Raw genomic sequence first — 20,053 nt, forward strand, 5'->3', positions numbered from 1 at the left:
AATAGCATAGACTAGATAAGGCGCTGCTGCGTTTCAGACTATACCAAGCATAGCCCGGAAGAGGGGGAGGGGTATGAAAAGCATCAAAACTCAAGACGCGCTGAATAAATGTAGCGAATTTGTTTGATGTTTAATTATTTCATCCATAGCGAAAAGAAGCAAGAGGGGCTCGCTGGCGTTAGTGAACGGTTGGGTTTGCTGTGTACCCCCCTAAATTAAAACAATTTAAGTTTGCCGGTGGCATTCACCCCTCCCTCGCCCGCTGCCCGTGTTGGTTTCGCCCACGACCCTCTCCCTCCACCACCAAAGTGTCGCGTTTTGGCGGGAGAAGGCGGCTGTGTGTTCTGAGGAGACTAACAACCACCACCACAACATCTATAATCATAAGTATAACTACTACTATAATAACAATAACATCTACAATCGTAACTATAACACTAATAATAACATCAACAACTTACAACAGCAATAATATAAACAATTACAATAGTAATAAAAACATGAACTGCTATAATAACTAATACTGTAATATCAACAACTACTACGACTATAATAAAACAAAAACGTGAACGAGAGCGAGCGACACAACGGGGGCGGTGAGTGAGAGAGTGGAGCCGACCTCTCGCCCTCACAGCCTGAGGCCCACAAAGACGCGCGGGCTCTGTCAGCCTCACGCAGCCCATCAGGGAGACTACACGGGGAGACATTTGTGTTGTGTCTGTGTGTGTGTCTGTGTGTGTGTCTCTGTGTCTGTGTGTCTGTGTGTGTCTCTGTGTGTGTGTGTCTCTGTGTGTGTGTCTCTGTGTGTGTGTCTCTGTGTGTGTGTCTCTGTGTGTGTGTGTTTCTGTGTGTGTGTGTCTCTGTGTGTGTGTCTCTGTGTGTGTCTCTGTGTGTGTGTGTAAGCCTCACGCAGCCCGTCAGGGAGACTACACGGGGAGACATTTGTGTTGTGTCTGTGTGTGTCTGTGTATGTGTCTCTGTGTGTGTGTCTCTGTGTGTGTGTGTCTCTGTGTGTGTCTCTGTGTGTGTGTGTGTCTCTGTGTGTGTGTCTCTGTGTGTGTGTCTGTGTGTGTGCGTGTCTCTGTGTGTGTGTCTGTGTGTGTGTCTCTGTGTGTGTGTATCTGTGTATGTGTGTCTCTGTGTGTGTGTCTGTGTGTGTCTGTCTCTGTGTGTGTGTGTCTCTGTGTGTGTGTCTGTAAGCCTCATGCAGCCCGTTAGGGAGACTACACGGGGAGACATTTGTGTTGTGTCTGTCTCTGTGTCTCTGTGTGTGTGTCTGTGTGTGTGTGTCTCTGTGTGTGTGTCTCTGTGTGTGTGTCTCTGTGTGTGCGTGTCTCTGTGTGTGTCTGTTAGCCTCACGCAGCCCGTCAGGGAGACTACACGGGGAGACATTTGTGTTGTCTCTGTGTGTGTCTCTGTGTGTGTCTCTGTGTGTGTGTCTCTCTGTGTCTCTGTAAGCCTCACGCAGCCCGTCAGGGAGACTACACGGGGAGACATTTGTGTTGTGTCTGTCTCTGTGTGTGTCTCTGTCTGTGTGTGTCTGTGTGTTTCTCTGTGTCTGTGTGTATCTGTGTGAGTCTGTGTGTGTGTGTCTCTGTGTGTGTGTCTATGTGTGTGGGTGTGTCTGTGTGTGTGTGTCTCTGTGTGTGGGTATGTCTCTGTGTGTGTCTCTGTTTCTGTGTGTCTGTGTGTGTGTATGTGTGTGTCTGTGTGTCTCTGTGTCTGTCAGCATCACGCAGCCCGTCAGGGAGACTACACGGGGAGACATTTGTGTTGTGTCTGTGTGTATGTGTGTGTGTCTGTGTGTGTCTGTGTGTGTGTCTCTGTGTGTGTGTCTCTGTGTGTGTGTCTCTGTGTGTGTGTCTGTGTGTGTGTCTCTGTGTGTGTCTCTGTGTGTCTCTGTGTGTGTGTGTCTGTCTCTGTGTGTGTGTCTCTTTGTGTGTGTCTCTGTGTGTGTGTTTCTCTGTGTGTGTCTGTGTGTGTGTCTCTGTGTGTGTGTGTCTCTGTGTGTGTGTCTCTGTGTGTGTGTCTGTGTGTGTGTCTCTGTGTGCGTGTTTCTGTGCGTGTCTCTGTGTGTGTGTCTCTGTGTGTGCGTGTGTCTCTGTGTGTGTCTGTGTGTGCGTGTCTCTGTGTGTCTCTGTGTGCGCGTCTCTGTGCGAGTCTCTGTGCGAGTGTCTCTGTGTGCGTGTTTCTGTGCGTGTCTCTGTGTGTGTGTCTCTGTGTGTGCGTGTCTCTGTGTGCGTGTGTCTCTGTGCGAGTGTCTCTGTGTGTGTGTCTCTGTGCGAGTCTCTGTGCGAGTGTCTCTGTGTGCGTGTTTCTGTGCGTGTGTGTGTGTCTCTGTGTGTGCGTGTCTCTGTGTGTGTGTCTCTGTGTGCGTGTGTCTGTGTGTGTGTGTCTCTGTGTGCACCTCTGTGTGTGTCTGCCTGTGTGTGCATGTGTCTCTGTGTGTGCGTGTCTCTGTGTGCGTGTCTGCCTGTCTGTGTCTCTGTGTGCATCTTTGTTGCCTGTGTGTGTGTCTGCCTCTGTGTGTGTCTCTGTGTGTGTCTCTGTGTGTGTGTCTGTGAGCGTGTCTGTGTGTGCGACTTTGTTGCCTTGTGGGGAGCGATAGTGTAGCGGTTAGCGCGCTGCGCTATGAACCTGGCGACCCGGGTTCGATTCCCGCTCACGGCCAACACCAGTGACAATTATCTGAACCGGTCCCGGGCCTCCCCTAGGTCGACTCAGCCTCAAATGAGTACCTGGTGCGGTGTGTAAACATTGCCACTAGGGAGACAAAGGCGGTCGGGCGTGGTGCTTGCCACCCACCCCCTCGTGTACCGTTCCGGCCTTCATAGGTGCTCGCTAACAGCACTTGCCCCTGCAGTCTGTTAAGGCTATATGGGGGATCTTTGTCTTTGTTGCCTGTGTGTGTGTGCGAATGTCTCTGTGTGCGAGTGTCTCTGTGTGCATGTCTCTGTGTGTGTCTCTGTTGCCTGTGTGCGTGTCTCTGTGTGTCTTTGTTGCCTGTGTTGGTGTCTCTGTGTGCGTCTTTGTTGCCTGTGTGTGTGTCTCTGTGCGCGTGTCTCTGTGTGTGTCTCTGTGTGTGTGTCTCTGTGTCTCTGTGTGTGTGTCTCTGTGCGCGTCTCTGTGTGCGTGTCTGTGTGTGTGTGTCTCTGTCCTGCACAGATGCCATATTTTCTGTCCGTCTGCTACAGCAGAGGTGTAGGGAATTCCAACAAGACCTACATCTCTGCTTTATTGACCTGGTCAAGGCCTATGATACCATCAGTAGGCCTGGGCTCTGGGTCGTTCTTCGTGCTTTTGGAGTACCTGACCCTCTGCTCACGATCATTAAGGACCTTCATGATGGTGAGCGGGCCCGGGTAAAACTACGTGGCCGGGAGTCAGAGCCATTCCCTGTACACCTTGGGGTGCGACAGGGATGTCCTCTGGCTCCCACATTATTTAACATCTATTTTGACCACGTAGTTCATGAAGCCTTCAATAGCTGTACCGGGGGAATCTCCATATGGTACAGATATAATGGGAGGCTAATCGATGCCCGGGTGCGGTCAAGGGATGGCTCCCTATTGCTCAACCACGTTATGTATGCTGATGACTTGGTAATAGCTGCTCAGTCAGAGGAGGAGTTGGAGACGCTGCTGCTGAGACTGGAGCGTGCCACTAAGAGGTCGGGCCTTACCATCAGCCCCACCAAAACTAAGCACCTGCCTGGGTATTTTGTACCATCGGACACTCCACCCCCACAACTCCCAATCGGTGATGGGGCAGTTGTGGAGAGAGTGGAGAGTTTCCCATACCTGGGCAGTGTGCTTATGACTGGCTCCAGTTTAACAGCAGAGGTCTCACTCCGAATCAGTCGAGCGGCAATATCTTTTCATCGGTTGCGTAACGCTGTGTGGAAGCTACCTGGTCTGTCGCTCCGCACTAAGCTTCAGGTCTTCTCGGCCACGGTCATTCCCTCCCTTCAGTTTAACACGTAGGCTTTCGCGACCAATATTATTCATAATAAAGGTTTTTGGGTTAGATCGCGTTTATTTATAAATGTGTCGTAACCCTCCACCACCCGACACGGCCAATCAGCAAAGAAAAGTGTCACGTTGACAAAAGACAAATAATTCACTACTTCAGCCCCCCGGTGTGTTGAAGAGTTAATCCACATTTACAGTTTGAGTACGACGTTTCGCTGGTAAATACTTCCAGCATCATCGGGCAATTCGCCAGAATGGTAAAGCCCTCGCTTGCTCCCGGTTTTATATAGAGCAGAAGAGTGACGTCATCACTTAACTCATCAGGTGCAGTGATTAGAGGCGGAGGGGGGGGTAATGTAATTATATAATCGATTAGTAATCAGTCATTGGTTATGATTAGTAATGAGTTGTAGATTAGTAATTCTTTAAATCAAAATGTAATGTGTATTATTTAATAATACGCTTCCAGGCCGCACTAAGCCGGTAGCTGTCAGAGCGATTAAAGTTATTCTTGTTCCTCTCAATTTCAATGGATTCTCTAATTAGTCTTTGCCAGTAATAATTAGTTTTACACACCACTGCAACATTGTCAAAATCAATTGAGTGTCCTTGTTGACAAGCATGTTCTGCCACTGCCGACAGTTGTGTTTGAGATAATTTAATATTTCTCTGATGTTCTTTTAGTCTTACGCTGATGTTACGTCCCGTCTGCCCAATGTAGCAGCTGCCACATGAACAATTAATCCGATATACACCTTCTGTTGATAGTTTAGGTAATGCGTCTTTAGTGCAAGATACTAGTTTTTGAATTTTGTGTACTGTACCAAATCTTACTGTAATGTTTTGCTTTTGCAAAACGCGGGCTAATTTGTCAGTTACTCCTGAGATATATGGAATTTTTATTGTTTTAACAATCTGGTCGCTTTCAGTAGTATTGCTTTGCGATCGTGATTTGGCATTCAGTGCTCTGTTAATTTGAGCATTATTGTAGCCATTCTGTCGTAGTGCGTCTTTAACGTGTTTAATCTCTCTCACTAGACTCTCACCATCTGACACGGTTTTTGCCCGATGTACGAGCGTCTTGATAAGAGAGGATTTTTGAGCTGGATGATGATGTGATTCTGCATTCAGATAGGCATCAGTGTGCGTTTGCTTTCTGTAAACGCTGTGTGTTATTTTACCGTTTAGGCCATGTCCAAGCAAAATATCTAGGAATGGGAGTGTGTTATTCACCTCCATTTCCATGGTGAACTGGATGGCCGGGTTTTGTGCATTGAGATGATTTAGAAAATCATTAAGTGTATCTTTACCATGTGGCCAGACAACCAAAGTGTCATCCACATACCTAAACCAAAAGGATGGTTTTAATGTGCTCGAGGCAAGTGCTCTTATTTCAAAGTTTTCCATGTACAAATTTGCTATAGCAGGGGATAAAGGAGAACCCATTGCTGCTCCTTCCTTTTGTTTAAAGAAATCCCCTCTCCATAAGAAGTAAGTGTTATTTAAGCAATGGCCAGCAAGTTTCGGAATATCTTTTTGTAAACCGGTATTCTTTACTAGTGTATCAAGTAATTTAAGCGATTCGTCCACTGGAACCTTAGTGAATAGAGAAATCACATCAAAGCTTACCAGAATATCATCAGGAGTAAGTTTAATATCTTTAATCACATTCACAAGATGTTCTGAATTTTTTATGAATGAAGATGTCTTACCGATGTAGGGCTGTATTTGTTTGGTTATATATTTTGCTAATTGATATGTGGCAGAGCCAATTGTACTGACTATGGGTCGTAATGGGAGGCAGTCGCCCTCCAACAACAACGGAGGGCGGAGGAGCGACGCTCACAACAGCGAGCGGAGCGCCGGGTGGCTAAAGCACAGCAGGTTGGCACAGTAGGGGGCACAGGTGGTGCATCAGCCAGTCATCTCAGTCAGTCGACCCGTGGCACCTGGGTCTGCCCCGTGACCTCTTGCCAGCGGGCGTTCGACACTTCACGTGGCCTCAGGGTGCACATAGCCTGGCACAAGCGTCGTGGTGACGTCACCGCCACTTAGTGGCGAATGGCGGTTGTTGTTGTTGTGTGTGTCTGTGTGCGTGTCTCTGTGTGCGTGTCTCTGTGTGTGTGTCTCTGTTGCCTGTGTGCGTGTCTCTGTGTGTGTCTTTGTTGCCTGTGTGTGTGTCTCTGTGCGCGTGTCTCTGTGTGTGTCTCTGTGTGTGTTTCTGTGTGTGTGTTTCTGTGTGCGTGTCTCTGTGTGTGTGTCTCTGTGTGTGTGTCTCTGTGTGTGTGTCTCTGTGTGTGTGTCTCTGTGTGCGCGCCTCTGTGCGAGTGTCTCTCTGTGCGTGTTTCTGCGCGCCTGATGTATGCTTGTGTGCAGTCTCGGCCCGAGTCATGATTCCCATCGGAGCCCTGACCTCCTCCTTCTCATTGGAGGGTCACCAGGACCTCAAGATCCTTCAGCCCTGGTGGGACGTGTTGTGCGACATGCTCTCCGTGCCCATGTTCATGATCGGCATCTTTGCCGTGATGCTGCAGGTGCGTCGTTCCAACAACGCTCCAGAGAGCCCCCCCACGCACATTCATCAATGTCGCCGCCTTGCTCATGGATATTGTATAACATCGCGCCACGGTGGCCGGGAGATATTGACGACCTCGCCTGGTATGTAGGAGGTCACAGGTTCCATCCCCGACCCCTGCTGCATATTCGGACTCTGCGTATGTCTCATCAGCACGGTGGCCGCGAGATGTTTACTACCTCGGCTGGCACGCAGGAGGTCGTGGGTTCCAACTCTGCGTGCGAGCTAACTCAAAGAGAGCGAATCTTGGGTCGATATGGGTTGCCCCCCCCCCCCCCGTACACACCGGAAATCGCGCAAAGTGAACCACCTGCGTGGAGCGGCGTCCTCCAGGAGACCACACAGCGTCACGTGACCATGACGACCGCTCGTCATGGTCACGCGGTACCCACTTCCCCCGCCTCTGCCCAGAACATGAACGAGCGCATCCTGTGTGTGCCGGTGCCGAGCGGCTTCGACGTGGATCTGAAGGAGTGGAACGAGACCGTGCTGAGGGACCTCGTGGCCAACCCCAGGGCCCACAGGGTGAGTGAGGGTCCCCCTCGGGCCGGCTCGGCACCACCGTGCAGGGGGGGAACCGCTGGTTGCCAGCGGAAAGGCCGGCTGCGCCACCGACAGTTGCCCGAGGAATAGTGTCATGTATAGTGTAGTGTATAGTGTAGTGTATAGTGTAATGTATAGTGTCTATAGTAGTGTAGTGTATAGTGTAGTGTATAGTGTAATGTATAGTTCATAATAAAGGTTTTTGGGTTAGATCGCGTTTATTTATAAATGTGTCGTAACCCTCCACCACCCGACACGGCCAATCAGCAAAAAAAAAAGTGTCACGTTGACAAAAGACAAATAATTCACTACTTTAGCCCACCGGTGTGTTGAAGAGTGAATCCACATTTACAGTTTGAGTACTGTGACGTTTCGCTGGTAGAGCTAATATTTACTTTTGGAACTTTGCTATTCTCAATTATTTTAGCAACCTCATGTCTAGTTATCTCTGCCTCATTATGTGGAAGGAGTCTAACTGCTGATTCTACCTCAGCAATTATCTCATCCACTGGAATTGTGCGTGGGGTAACGGCAAAAGCCTTAAGAGAGCTGGGTGTAAATAAGGATATCCAAATCCTAGCAGCTGATAAAGGCCGCACTACTGTAGTGATGTCACGAGCCGATTATGATAATAAAATTAGAAATTTACTAGAGGAAAGTACTTACATTAAAATTAAACGAGATCCAACTAATACTTTAGAACGTAAGACCACTGCAATAATTGCAAATTCATTAATCCCTAAAAATGAGCAATACCTAATTAAGCCAAGGGCCTCAAAACCACCTAGACTCTATGGGCTACCAAAGATTCATAAAATCGGCATCCCATTACGACCCATAGTCAGTACAATTGGCTCTGCCACATATCAATTAGCAAAATATATAACCAAACAAATACAGCCCTACATCGGTAAGACATCTTCATTCATAAAAAATTCAGAACATCTTGTGAATGTGATTAAAGATATTAAACTTACTCCTGATGATATTCTGGTAAGTTTTGATGTGATTTCTCTATTCACTAAGGTTCCAGTGGACGAATCGCTTAAATTACTTGATACACTAGTAAAGAAAACCGGTTTACCAAAAGATATTCCGAAACTTGCTGGCCATTGTTTAAATAACACTTACTTCTTATGGAGAGGGGATTTCTTTAAACAAAAAGAAGGAGCAGTAATGGGTTCTCCTTTATCTCCTGCTATAGCAAATTTGTACATGGAAAACTTTGAAATAAGAGCACTTGCCTCGAGCACATTAAAACCATCCTTTTGGTTTAGATATGTGGATGACACTTTGGTTGTCTGGCCACATGGTAAAGATACACTTAATGATTTTCTAAATCATCTCAATGCACAAAACCCGGCCATCCAGTTCACCATGGAAATGGAGGTGAATAACACACTCCCATTCCTAGATATTTTGCTTGGACATGGCCTAAACGGTAAAATAACACACAGCGTTTACAGAAAGCAAACGCACACTGATGCCTATCTGAATGCAGAATCACATCATCATCCAGCTCAGAAATCCTCTCTTATCAAGACGCTCATACATCGGGCTAAAACAGTGTCAGATGGTGAGAGTCTAGTGAGAGAGATTAAACACGTTAAAGACGCACTACGACAGAATGGCTACAATAATGCTCAAATTAACAGAGCATTGAATGCCAAATCACGATCGCAAAGCAATACTGCTGAAAGCGACCAGATTGTTAAAACAATAAAAATTCCATATATCTCAGGAGTAACTGACAAATTAGCCCGTGTTTTGCAAAAGCAAAACATTACAGTAAGATTTGGTACAGTACACAATATTCAAAAACTAGTATCTTGCACTAAAGACGCATTACCTAAACTATCAACAGAAGGTGTATATCGGATTAATTGTTCATGTGGCAGCTGCTACATTGGGCAGACGGGACGTAACATCAGCGTAAGACTAAAAGAACATCAGAGAAATATTAAATTATCTCAAACACAACTGTCGGCAGTGGCAGAACATGCTTGTCAACAAGGACACTCAATTGATTTTGACAATGTTGCAGTGGTGTGTAAAACTAATTATTACTGGCAAAGACTAATTAGAGAATCCATTGAAATTGAGAGGAACAAGAATAACTTTAATCGCTCTGACAGCTACCGGCTTAGTGCGGCCTGGAAGCGTATTATTAAATAATACACATTACATTTTGATTTAAAGAATTACTAATCTACAACTCATTACTAATCATAACCAATGACTGATTACTAATCGATTATATAATTACAATACCCCCCCCCCTCCGCCTCTAATCACTGCACCTGATATGAGTTAAGTGATGACGTCATCCTGCTGCTCTATATAAAACCGGGAGCAAGCGAGGGCTTTACCATTCTGGCGAATTGCCCGATGATGCTGGATGTATTTACCAGCGAAACGTCGTACTCAATCTGTAAATGTGGATTCACTCTTCAACACACCGGTGGGCTAAAGTAGTGAATTATTTGTCTTTTGTCAACGTGACACTTTTTTTTGCTGATTGGCCGTGTCGGGTGGTGGAGGGTTACGACACATTAAAATAAACGCGATCTAACCCAAAAACCTTTATTAAGAATAATATTGGTCGCGAAAGCCTACGTGTTAAACTGTAATGTATAGTGTCTATAGTAGTGTAGTGTATAGTGTAATGTATAGTGCAGTGTATATTGTAATGTACATTATAGTGTAATGTATAGTGTAGTGTAATGTATAACGTGTGGTGTAATGTATAGTGTAGTGTAATGTATAGTGTAGTGTAATGTATAGTGTAATGTATAGTGTAGTGAATACTATAATGTGGTGTGTAGTGTATAGTGTAATGTATAGTGTAGTGTAATATATAGTGTAGTGTATAGTGTAATGTATAGTGTAGTGTATAGTATAACGTGTGGTGTGTAGTGTATAGTGTAATGTATAGTGTAGTGTATAGTAGTGTAGTGTATAGTGTAATTTATAGTGTAGTGTATATTGTAATGTACGTGATAGTGTAATGTATAGTGTAATATATAGTGTAGTGTATAGTGTAGTGTATAGTGTAATATCCTAGTACAGCACACCAGTGTGTTGGAGAGCAAAGCCACAACATTGACGATCTTGAGTACGGTGACGTTTTGCCAGTAATTACAACCGGCATCATCAGGCGAAAGCCATATTTGAGCCAGCTCTGTCACCCTGCAAGGGAGGGGCATGCGATATCACCGCCACGCCAGTTCACTTTGCCCTTCTGCGTGCGTTCCCACACTCGCCCAGACCGGCTTCGACCAGTACCAGTACCGGTTGATCAACCAGTTCTGCTACGACAACGCGGTGCTGTGGATCAGCAAGTACTTCCCGCACCTCGTGGTGCTGCACACGCTCGTCCTGACGGCCACCAGAAACTTCTGGTTCAGGTTCCCGGAGACGAGCTCCAAGATTGAGCACTTTGTGTCCGTGCTGGGCAAGTGCATGGATTCGCAGTGGACCACGCACGCCGTCCACGAGGCCGCGCTTGATGGGGTGGCAACAACGGCGGCGGCGTTGCGGCCGTCGCTGCCCGCCACGGCGGGGAGCTGCAGGTCAGAAGGGGGCTGACGGAGAGACGGCCCACGGCTCCTTCCTGGTTATTATTATCCCCTCTCTTGCCTTTGTCATTCCTTCCCCCCTTAAGTAAAAAAAACCTAAAAAGTTCCCCTTTCTCCCTGCAGGGGGACCCCGCGTGGGTTTGGGGCAGCGAGCCCGTTCACACATATCTCTATCCCCCTGCGTTTCATAACCGGTTTGGCTTACGGTTGGCGGTGTGCGTGTGTGTGTACGTGTGTGTGACGTGTGTGTGGGGAGCGGTAGTATAGCGGTTAGCGCGCTGCTGTGGTATGAACCTGGCGACCCGGGTTCGATTCCCGCTCACGGCTAACACCAGTGACGATTATCTGAACCGGTCCTGGGCCTCCCCTAGGTCGACTCAGCCTCAAATGAGTACCTGGTGTGGTGAATAAAAACATTGCCACTGCGGAGACAAAGGCGGTCGGGCGTCGTGCTGGCTGCCCACCCCCTCGTATACCGTTCCAGCCTTCATAGGTGCTCGCTAACAGCACTTGCCCCTACAGTCTGTTAAGGCTATACGGGGGATCTTTGTTTTGTTTTTGTGGGGAGCGGTAGTGAAGCGGTTAGCGACCTGCGCTATGAACCCGGCGACCCAGGTTCGATTCCCGCTCACGGCCAAGACCAGCGACGATTATCTGAACCAGTTCTGGGCCTCCCCTAGGTCGACTCGGTCTCAAATGAGTACCTGGTAAACATCGCCACTGGGGAGACAAAGGCGACCAGGCGTGGTGCTGGCCACCCACCCCCTCTTGTACAATTCCAGCCTTCATAAGTGCTCGCTAACAGCACTTGCCCCTACCGTCTGTTAAGGCTATACAGGGGATCTTTGTGTGCGTGTGTGATGTGGGTGTCTGTGAGTCTGTATGGGTCTTTGTGGGTCTCTACGGGTCTCTGTGAGTCTCGATGGGTCTCTGCGGGTATCTGTGAGTCTCTATGGGTCTCTGTGGGTCTCTATGGGTCTCTGTGGGTCTCTGTGGGTCTCTGTGAGTCTCTATGGGTCTCTGAGTCTCTAAGGATCTCTGTGAGTCTCCATGGGTCTCTGTGAGTCTCTATGGGTCTCATTGAGTCTCTATGGGTCGCTGAGTCTCTATGGGTCTCTGTGAGTCTCTATGGGTCTCTGTGGGTCTCTGCGGGTCTCTGTGAGTCTCTATGGGTCTCTGAGTCTCTAAGGGTCTCTGTGAGTCTCTATGGGTCTCTGTGCTTCTCTGCGTCATGACGCGTTGCCCGATGTCCACGCAATCCCACGTACGCAGCGACCCGAGATCCGGCGAAATCCCCATGGAGAAGCTGCCTCCTGAGTCTCCGCCGGGACCGCCCCGGCCCTCCGTCCAGTTTGTCGACCCCGGCGAGGCCGCACCACCCGACCGGTCCCCCCCGGGGCAGAGCGAGGACCGGCGGACGCCATCGGATGATCGCATCCTGGACAAGAAGGAGGGCGAGCAGGCCAAGGCTCTCTTCGAGAAGGTGAAGAAACTCCGCGCTCACACGGAGGCGGGCGGCGGGCTCCACAGGATATACGTGTTGCAGACGGCGGCCCGCTTGCTGCAGGCGCTGGTGGTGCTCGCGTACACCGGCTACGCCTGCCCCAATATGCGCTACCACATCCACTGCGTGGAAGGCGAGTACATCACGGGCTACGGGAACTTCTACTGCGTCCACGGGCTGTGGCGCATCTTCCGCATGATGTGGATGGCCTACGCGACCACGATGTGTGTTTACGCGCTCACCTGTGCCTACGTCGTCTACTGGGTGGTGACCTGCAGGTGAGAGGGGGGGGGGCGGCGGTGCTGCCGCAGAGCGGTTGTGTGGCACCGGATCGCCGTCTGGCAGCCTTCTGGCTTTGGCCTACGGGCTTTTCGGCGATCGTGGAGACGCGGTTAGCGCGGACGGCGACACTGCAACAAAGATCTAAATGTAACGTTTTACTATTGGCTTCGTGGGAGATCTTCCGCGTCGGGACAAGGGTCGACGGGCACTGAGTTCTCTGTGCTGGGGGGTGGGGGGGGCGCTGACACTGCAGGCTCAAGGAGTACAGCTTCGCGGAGACGCGCCAGGAGACGGGGGTGGACGACATTCCGGATGTGCGCAACGACTTCGCCTTCCTCCTGCACCTAGTGGACAAGTACGACCCCTGCTACGCATCCAAGTTCTCCGTCTTCCTGTCCGAGGTGAGGAGAAGCCGCTCGCAGAGCACGCTGTGCGCTGCACGCACGCCGTACACTGGACGGAGCCGACCGCGCTGATCTGAGATGCGGGGTTAGGACAACAAACTGTGGGTCTCTGTGTGGTGAGCGTGGTGCTGGCCACCCACCCCCTCGTGTGCCGTTCTGGCCTGGCCTGCATCGGTGCTCGCTAACAGCACTTGCCCCAACAGTCCATCGAGGCTATACGGGGGGATGTTGAGTCTTTGGGTCTCTGTCTGAGTCTATGGGCCGTGTTAGTCTATGTGTAATGACAGGGTGCCACCTGTCGGCCTGGAGGGGTAATTATAGTTATGGGCAAGTTATGTAATGACTAATTATAAGGGGGGGGGCGTATCGGTAGTAAAGGTCAAAGGCTGAGTCAGACCGCAAGCTCCGGGAACCTGCTTGAAGATTCTGGAAGGGGACGTGGCCGGAGGCGGGGCTTGGCCGCACCGGGGTGTACATGAGGGGGTCCTGAGTCCTGGCTGCGCTAAGTCAAGTAACTGTGTAGTTGGACGCCGACGATGGGGTTGTGTAGCTACGTAGAGATGTTTACATATACGTATCGTCCAGTGTGAGAATAAATAAGAAGGCCTCTACGCGATGTGTCTCGGAAGCTGCTCACTACATATGTATAACATGGGGCGGTACGGCTCATTGGGCCCTCGCTGCTGAAACAAATAAAATCCATCCACGCTTGGCTGCTGGTGCTGTTGCTGCTGCTGCAGGTGAGCGAAAATAAGCTGAGGCAGGTCAACGTGGATCAAGCGTGGACCCTGTCGCATCTGACGGGGCTACTGGAGATCAACGCGCAGGGCGAGAGCGAGCTACGCCTCTGCAAGCTGGCAGCGGTGCCAGTGGACACATACCGCCTCACTCAGATACAGGTGCCCGTGGACACACCCATGCACCCACCCACCCACCCACCTGCTCACTCACCCACCAATTCACTCACCTAGACACCCACTTACCCACCAACTCGCCCACACACCCACCCAACCACTCTCGCACACACCCACCCACTTGCTCACTCACCCACTCGCTTGCCAACACACCCACCCATGCACACACCCACCCACACACCCACTCACTCACTCACCAACCCACTCACCCACACACCCACCCACTCACCCATACACCCACCAACTCACACACCCACTGACCCACTAACTCACCCACACACCCACCCACTCATCCAGACACCCACTTACCCACCAACTCACCCACACACCCACCCAACCACTCGCGCACACACCCACCCACTTGCTCACTCACCCACTCACTCGCCAACACACCCACCCACGCACACACCCACCCACACACCCACTCACTCACTAACCCACTCACCCACACACCCATCCACTCACCCATACACCCACCAACTCACACACCCACTCACCCACCAACTCACTCACCCACACATCCACTCGTCTACCAACTCACCCACTCGCCCAACCAACTCACCCACATACCCACTGACCCACACACCCACTCACCCACCAACTCACTCACCCTCATACCCAATCCCCCACCGAAGGTGCTGACGCTGGACTCGATGCACGGGGTGGCGCTGGGGGCGGCGGTGGTGCAGTTGGTGAACCTGCACCAACTCCGGCTGCTGAACTGCACCGTGAGCGTTGACAATCGCGCACTCGCCTTCCTCAGCGAGGAGCTGCACCAGTTGGAGGTGCGTGGGTGGGTGGATGGGCGGGCGGGCGCGAGGGTGGGTCGGTCGGAGCGGTCCATTCGGCTCCACTGACCCGGCCGTGACATCACCAAAAAGTCACCTCCCCCACCAAATGTATTTAAGTCGCAGTGTCGGGGACCGATATTCACCGTTGCCGTTCGCGGCGTCCGCCCCCCCCGCGCCCTCTTGCAGGTGAAGTTTGCGGTCAAGGCGGAGGTCCCGGGCTGGCTGCGTGAAATGCGCCACCTGGAGGAGCTGTCCCTGGAGGGGCCCCTGACGCCCGCGCTCCTTAAGCCGCTGGGCGGCCTCAGGCGCCTGCGGGGCCTGCGCCTGACGACAAGCGTCGCCCGCCTCCCGCCCGGCCTGGCCGCCGTCGCTGGCGGCGGCCTGCGCTCGTTCGCCCTCGACAACGGCGGCGTGCGCCTCGAGTCGCCGGCGCCCCTGAGCAAGCTGCGCGGCTTGGAGACGCTGCGGCTGACGCGCTGCGGCCTGGAGCCCGCCGAGCTTCCGCGGCCCCTGCTGGCGCTGGGACGCTTGAGCGACCTCGACCTGTCCCGCAACGGCCTCCGCTCGCTGGGCGACGGCGATGACGCGTCGCTGCCGGCGGCCGCCTGGGAGCGCCTCGCCGTCCTGCGCCTTTCGGACAACGCCCTCGTGAGCGTCCCACGGTTCGCGGCGGGGGCGGGGTCGCCGGCCCTGCGCTCGCTCTTCCTCGACGGGAATCTCATCGAGGGCGAGCTGCCCGCGGGGCTGCTCCGCCTGCACGACCTGCGCGTCCTCGACCTGAGCCGCAACGCCATCGCTGCCCTGCCGCCCGACGTGTGGCTGCTGACTCAGCTGAGCACCCTCCTTCTGTCGGGCAATGCCCTGCGGCGTCTGCCCGATGAGTTGTTCCGGTGCGAGGGATTGCGGACGCTGGCGCTCGCCAACAACGAGCTGTGCGAACTCAGCGGCCTGGTGGGGAGGCTGAGGAGGCTGCGCAGGTTGGAGCTGGTGGGGAACCGGCTGACGGAGCTGCCGGCCGAGCTGGGGGAGTGCGCGGAGCTGAGGCGCGGGGGGCTGGTGGTGGAGGAAGAGCTCTTCGAGTCGCTGCCCGCGCGGGTGAAGGAGGCGATGCGGGGCGAGCCCAGCAGAACGACGCAGAGCCCCTCTGGAAGCCGGGAGAGAAACGCAAGAAACTGGGAGGGAACCCCAAGACACTGAGATGCTTTTACCAGTAATTACAACCACGACCTCCTGTATATCAGGTAAGGTAGTTAACGTCTCAATTACCAAGGCGTAGACACCAATGAAGGTCCAGACGACCAGCGGACTGAGTTTGGGCCGAGTGGGTCGCACACGTCCAGTAAGTCTAGGGTGGGCCTAATAATACACGGTCTTGTGTCTGTGTTTTATTGATCGAACAGTTGGTTCATGTAGCCGCAAACTACAGTTATGCGCATTGAATAATCCGTGGCTGAAAGTCACGTGAAGTAGCTTGTCTGATAATTTGTATAATCTCCCCCTGTTCTATCTCCCCCTATTCTACAGTGAGAGTGAGTGGAGTTTGTATGATTAGGGGTTGACAGGTCTGGGTGTAGGCACTGAATAGGGATTGACAGGTCTGGGTGTAGGCACTGATAAGGGGTTGACAGGTCAGGGTTTAGGCATTGATTAGAGATTGACAGATCTGGGTGTAGGCATTGATTAGAGATTGACAGTCTGGGTGTAGGCATTGATTATAGATTGACAGGTCTGGGTGTAGGCACTGATAAGGGGTTGACAGGTCTGGGTGTAGGCATTGATTAGAGATTGACAGGTCTGGGTGTAGGCATTGATTAGAGATTTACAGGTCTGGGTGTAGGCACTGATAAGGGGTTGACAGGTCTGGGTGTAGGCATTGATTAGAGATTGACAGGTCTGGGTGTAGGCATTGATTAGAGATTGACAGGTCTGGGTGTAGGCACTGATAAGGGGTTGACAGGTCTGGGTGTAGCCATTGATTAGAGATTGTTAGGTCTGGGTGTAGGCATTGATAGGGGGTTGACAGGTCTGAGTGTAGTCACTGATAAGGGGTTGACAGGTCTGAGTGTAGTCACTGATAAGGGATCTAACACCAAAATAAATACAAAACCTGTATTAGGGGAAGCCACCGTTGACCAATTTGGACCCCCGGTTTTTTGTTTTTCTCCGTTGGCTCCAAGCGCTTGATCATAACCCCCAGCTTTTAAGGGCGGTCCGTGAATCGCTTCTTCTCGCCGCTTCCGCCGGGATGCTCGAGAGCGTGAATGCAAACATTAAAACGCTTCCCCATCTTGACCAGGCTGTCTTTGTTTGCTGCGTCCTGTTGATTTCGTTGCCTTGGGTGTTCTGATTGTCTCTGCGAGGCCATGCCGCCAGGACCCTCCTTGAAGAGACGCGCGGCCAAAGGAGATGCTGATACACATGGACCCAGAGCTGGAAACCCAGCATCTCGATGTCTCCGTCTTAACCATTGCAAATCCCCAGAGATACACAGCCATTATGAATCCATTGAGAAAGAGAGAGAGCGCTATTATGAATCCCCTGAGAGAGAGAGAGACAACCATTATAAATCCTCTGTGTGTGTCAGTGTGTGTCAGTTTGTGTGTGTGATTTAATCCCATCTGTAAAGGATGTGATTCCTGACATGCAATACCCTGTTGTCTAGAAACGGAGTTATGGTTGCGGCAGCAGTTACATTGGGGAAACGAAATGACATGTCTCGGACCGTGTTCGTGAACACAAGGCAGATCTGAAACACGGTAGGACCAATACCTCTGCCATTGCCGATCATTGTTTTAACGCTGTGGGCTCACACGAAATATATTTTTCCAATACGGAGTTACTCTGCAAACCTACCGGCTACCTTCAGAGATTTGCTCATGAAGCCATCCAGATATATAAACACAAACAACTTCAACCGAGAAGATGGGTACAAACTGAGCAATCATTGGAAGGACTTTATTAACCAAGTAAATTCTTAACTGACTGTGATCTTTCCCTCCTACCAGCCTATGTCAGCTGTTATTCCGACTCTCTGTGTGTCTCTCATCATGTGTACCTCTTGCTCTTAGGGGTTTTTGTTCCTGTTGCCCGGCTCTCTGACATTGGGCCATCTCACGTTGACATGCTAATCTCCCACATTTACATTTAGGTACAAATTCCTTCTCTAGCTCCACCCACTTATCAGTGGGTTGGGCCCACCAATATCCTATATAACCTCTTGTTGCAGCGGCTCTTTCTCCTACGTCAGCAGTCCGCCTGTGTTTGTTTCACACCTGAAGATGGTCGCTTGTGTTGCGATCGAAACGTCGTGATCTATTATATTTTTTCTACCTACGTGACTTTACCGAAAGAACCAAAGAATATGAATTCCTGCAGTCACGAAAGCTATAATACATGGACATGGCCGATATATAAACATAATATATAGATGATGGTTCTGTTGTTGGCGGCGTTTTAGACAATATAATACATGGACGTGGCCGATATATAGTAATAATAGATATATGATGGTTTTATTGTTGGCGGCGTTTTAGACAATATAATACATGGAAGTAGCCGATATATAGTAATAATAGATAGGTGATCGTTCTGTTGTTAGCGGCGTTTTAGACAGATTTAATACATGGACATGGCCGATATATAGTAATATATATGATGGTTCCGTTGTTGGCGGCGTTTTAGACAATTTAATACATGGACATGGCCGATATATAGTAATAATGGATATATGATGGTTCTGTTGTTGGCGGCGTTTTAGACAGACAATACATGACATGGCCAATATATAGTAATAATAGATATATGATGGATCTGTTGTTGGCGGCGTTTTAGACAGATAATGGTTCTGTTGTTGGCGGCGTTTTAGACATATAATACATGGAGGATGCTGAAATATAGTAATAATAGACAGATGATGGGCGGCGTTTTAGACAGATATGATACATGGACATGGCCGATATATAGTAATAATAGAAAGATGATGGTTCTGTTGTTGGCGGCGTTTTAGACAGATATAATACATGGATATGGCCGATATATAGTAATATTAGATATATGATGGTTCTGTTGTTGGCGGCGTTTTAGACAATATAATACATGAAAGTGGCCGAAATATAGTAATAATAGATAGATGATGGTTATGTTGTTGGCGGCGTTTTAGACAGATATATTACATGGATATGGCCGATATATAGTAATATTAGATATATGATGGTTCTGTTGTTGGCGGCGTTTTAGACAATATAATACATGAAAGTGGCCGAAATATAGTAATAATAGATAGATGATGGTTATGTTGTTGGCGGCGTTTTAGACAATATAATACATGGACGTGGCCGATATATAGTACTAATAGATAGATGATGGTTCTGTTGTTGGCGGCGTTTTAGACAGATATAATACTTGTACATGGCCGATATATAGACATAATATATAGATGATGGTTCCGTTGTTGGCGGCGTTTTAGACAGCTATAATACATGGAAGTGGCCGATATATAGTAATAATAGATAGGTGATGGTTCTGTTGTTGGCGGCGTTTTTGACAGATATAATGTATGAACATGGCCGATATATAGTAATAATAGATATATGATGGTTCTGTTGTTGGGGGCGTTTTGAACAGATATAATGCATGGACGTGGCCGATATATAGTAATAATAGATATATAATGGTTCTGTTGTTGGCGGCGTTTTAGACAGATATAATACATGGACATGGCCGATATATAGTAATAATAGATATATGATGGTTGTGTTGTTAGTGGCGTTTTAGACAGATATAATACTTGTACATGGCCGATATATAGACATAATATATAGATGATGGTTCTGTTGTTGGCGGCGTTTTAGACAGACATAATACATGGACATGGCCGATATATAGTAAAAATAGATATATGATGGATCTGTTGTTGGCGGCGTTTTAGACAGATGTAATACATGGACATGGTCGATATATAGTTATAATATATAGATGATGGTTCCGTTGTTGGCGGCGTTTTAGACAGCTATAATACATGGACATGGCCGATGTATAGACGTAATATTTAGATTATGGTTCTGTTGTTTGCGGCGGTTTAGACAGATATAATACATGGACGATGCCGATATATAGTAATATATAGATGATGGTTCTGTTGTTGGCGGCGTTTTAGACAATATAATACATGGACGTGGCCGAAATAAAGTAACAATAGATAGATGATGGTTCTGTTGTTGGCAGCGTTTTAGACAATATAATACATGGACGTGGCCGATATATGGTAATAATAGTTATATGATGGTTCTGTTGTTGGCGGCGTTTTAGACAATATAAGACATGGAACTGGCCGATTATATAGTAATAATAGATAGATGATGGTTCTGTTGTTGGCGGCATTTTAGACATATAATATATGGACATGGCTGATATATAGTAATAATAGATATATGATGGTTCTGTTGTTGGGGGAGTTTTAGACAGATATAATGCATGGACGTGGCCGATATAC

At 49.4% G+C, this 20,053-nt stretch overlaps 1 protein-coding gene across 1 annotated transcript; it reads left to right on the forward strand.

Moving 5' to 3' along the window:
- The first annotated feature begins 291 nt into the window (after positions 1–291).
- Positions 292–16,854, forward strand: LOC142910705 (volume-regulated anion channel subunit LRRC8E-like). Its single transcript, XM_076060102.1, has 9 exons — positions 292–596; positions 6,348–6,505; positions 6,958–7,071; positions 10,357–10,661; positions 11,940–12,449; positions 12,707–12,854; positions 13,598–13,756; positions 14,407–14,556; positions 14,749–16,854. The coding sequence occupies exons 2-9, from the start codon at positions 6,362–6,364 to the stop codon at positions 15,757–15,759; spliced, it is 2,541 nt and encodes an 846-aa protein (XP_075916217.1). The 5' UTR covers positions 292–596; positions 6,348–6,361; the 3' UTR covers positions 15,760–16,854.
- Positions 16,855–20,053: the final 3,199 nt, after the last annotated feature.

This window comes from Petromyzon marinus, unplaced genomic scaffold, assembly GCF_048934315.1.
Source record: "Petromyzon marinus isolate PM22_M1 ecotype Great Lakes invasive population unplaced genomic scaffold, UKy_Petmar_22M1.pri1.0 PM_G_Scaffold_15, whole genome shotgun sequence".
Lineage (NCBI taxonomy): Eukaryota > Metazoa > Chordata > Hyperoartia > Petromyzontiformes > Petromyzontidae > Petromyzon > Petromyzon marinus.

Coding starts and splice junctions, on each gene's coding strand:
- LOC142910705 (XM_076060102.1), top strand. CDS start 6,362: ATGATTCCCATCGGAGCCCTGACCTCCTCCTTCTCATTGGAGGGTCAC. Junction 10,662..11,939: donor GCCACGGCGGGGAGCTGCAG/GTCAGAAGGGGG, acceptor CCACGTACGCAG/CGACCCGAGATCCGGCGAAA. Junction 14,557..14,748: donor AGGAGCTGCACCAGTTGGAG/GTGCGTGGGTGG, acceptor GCCCTCTTGCAG/GTGAAGTTTGCGGTCAAGGC.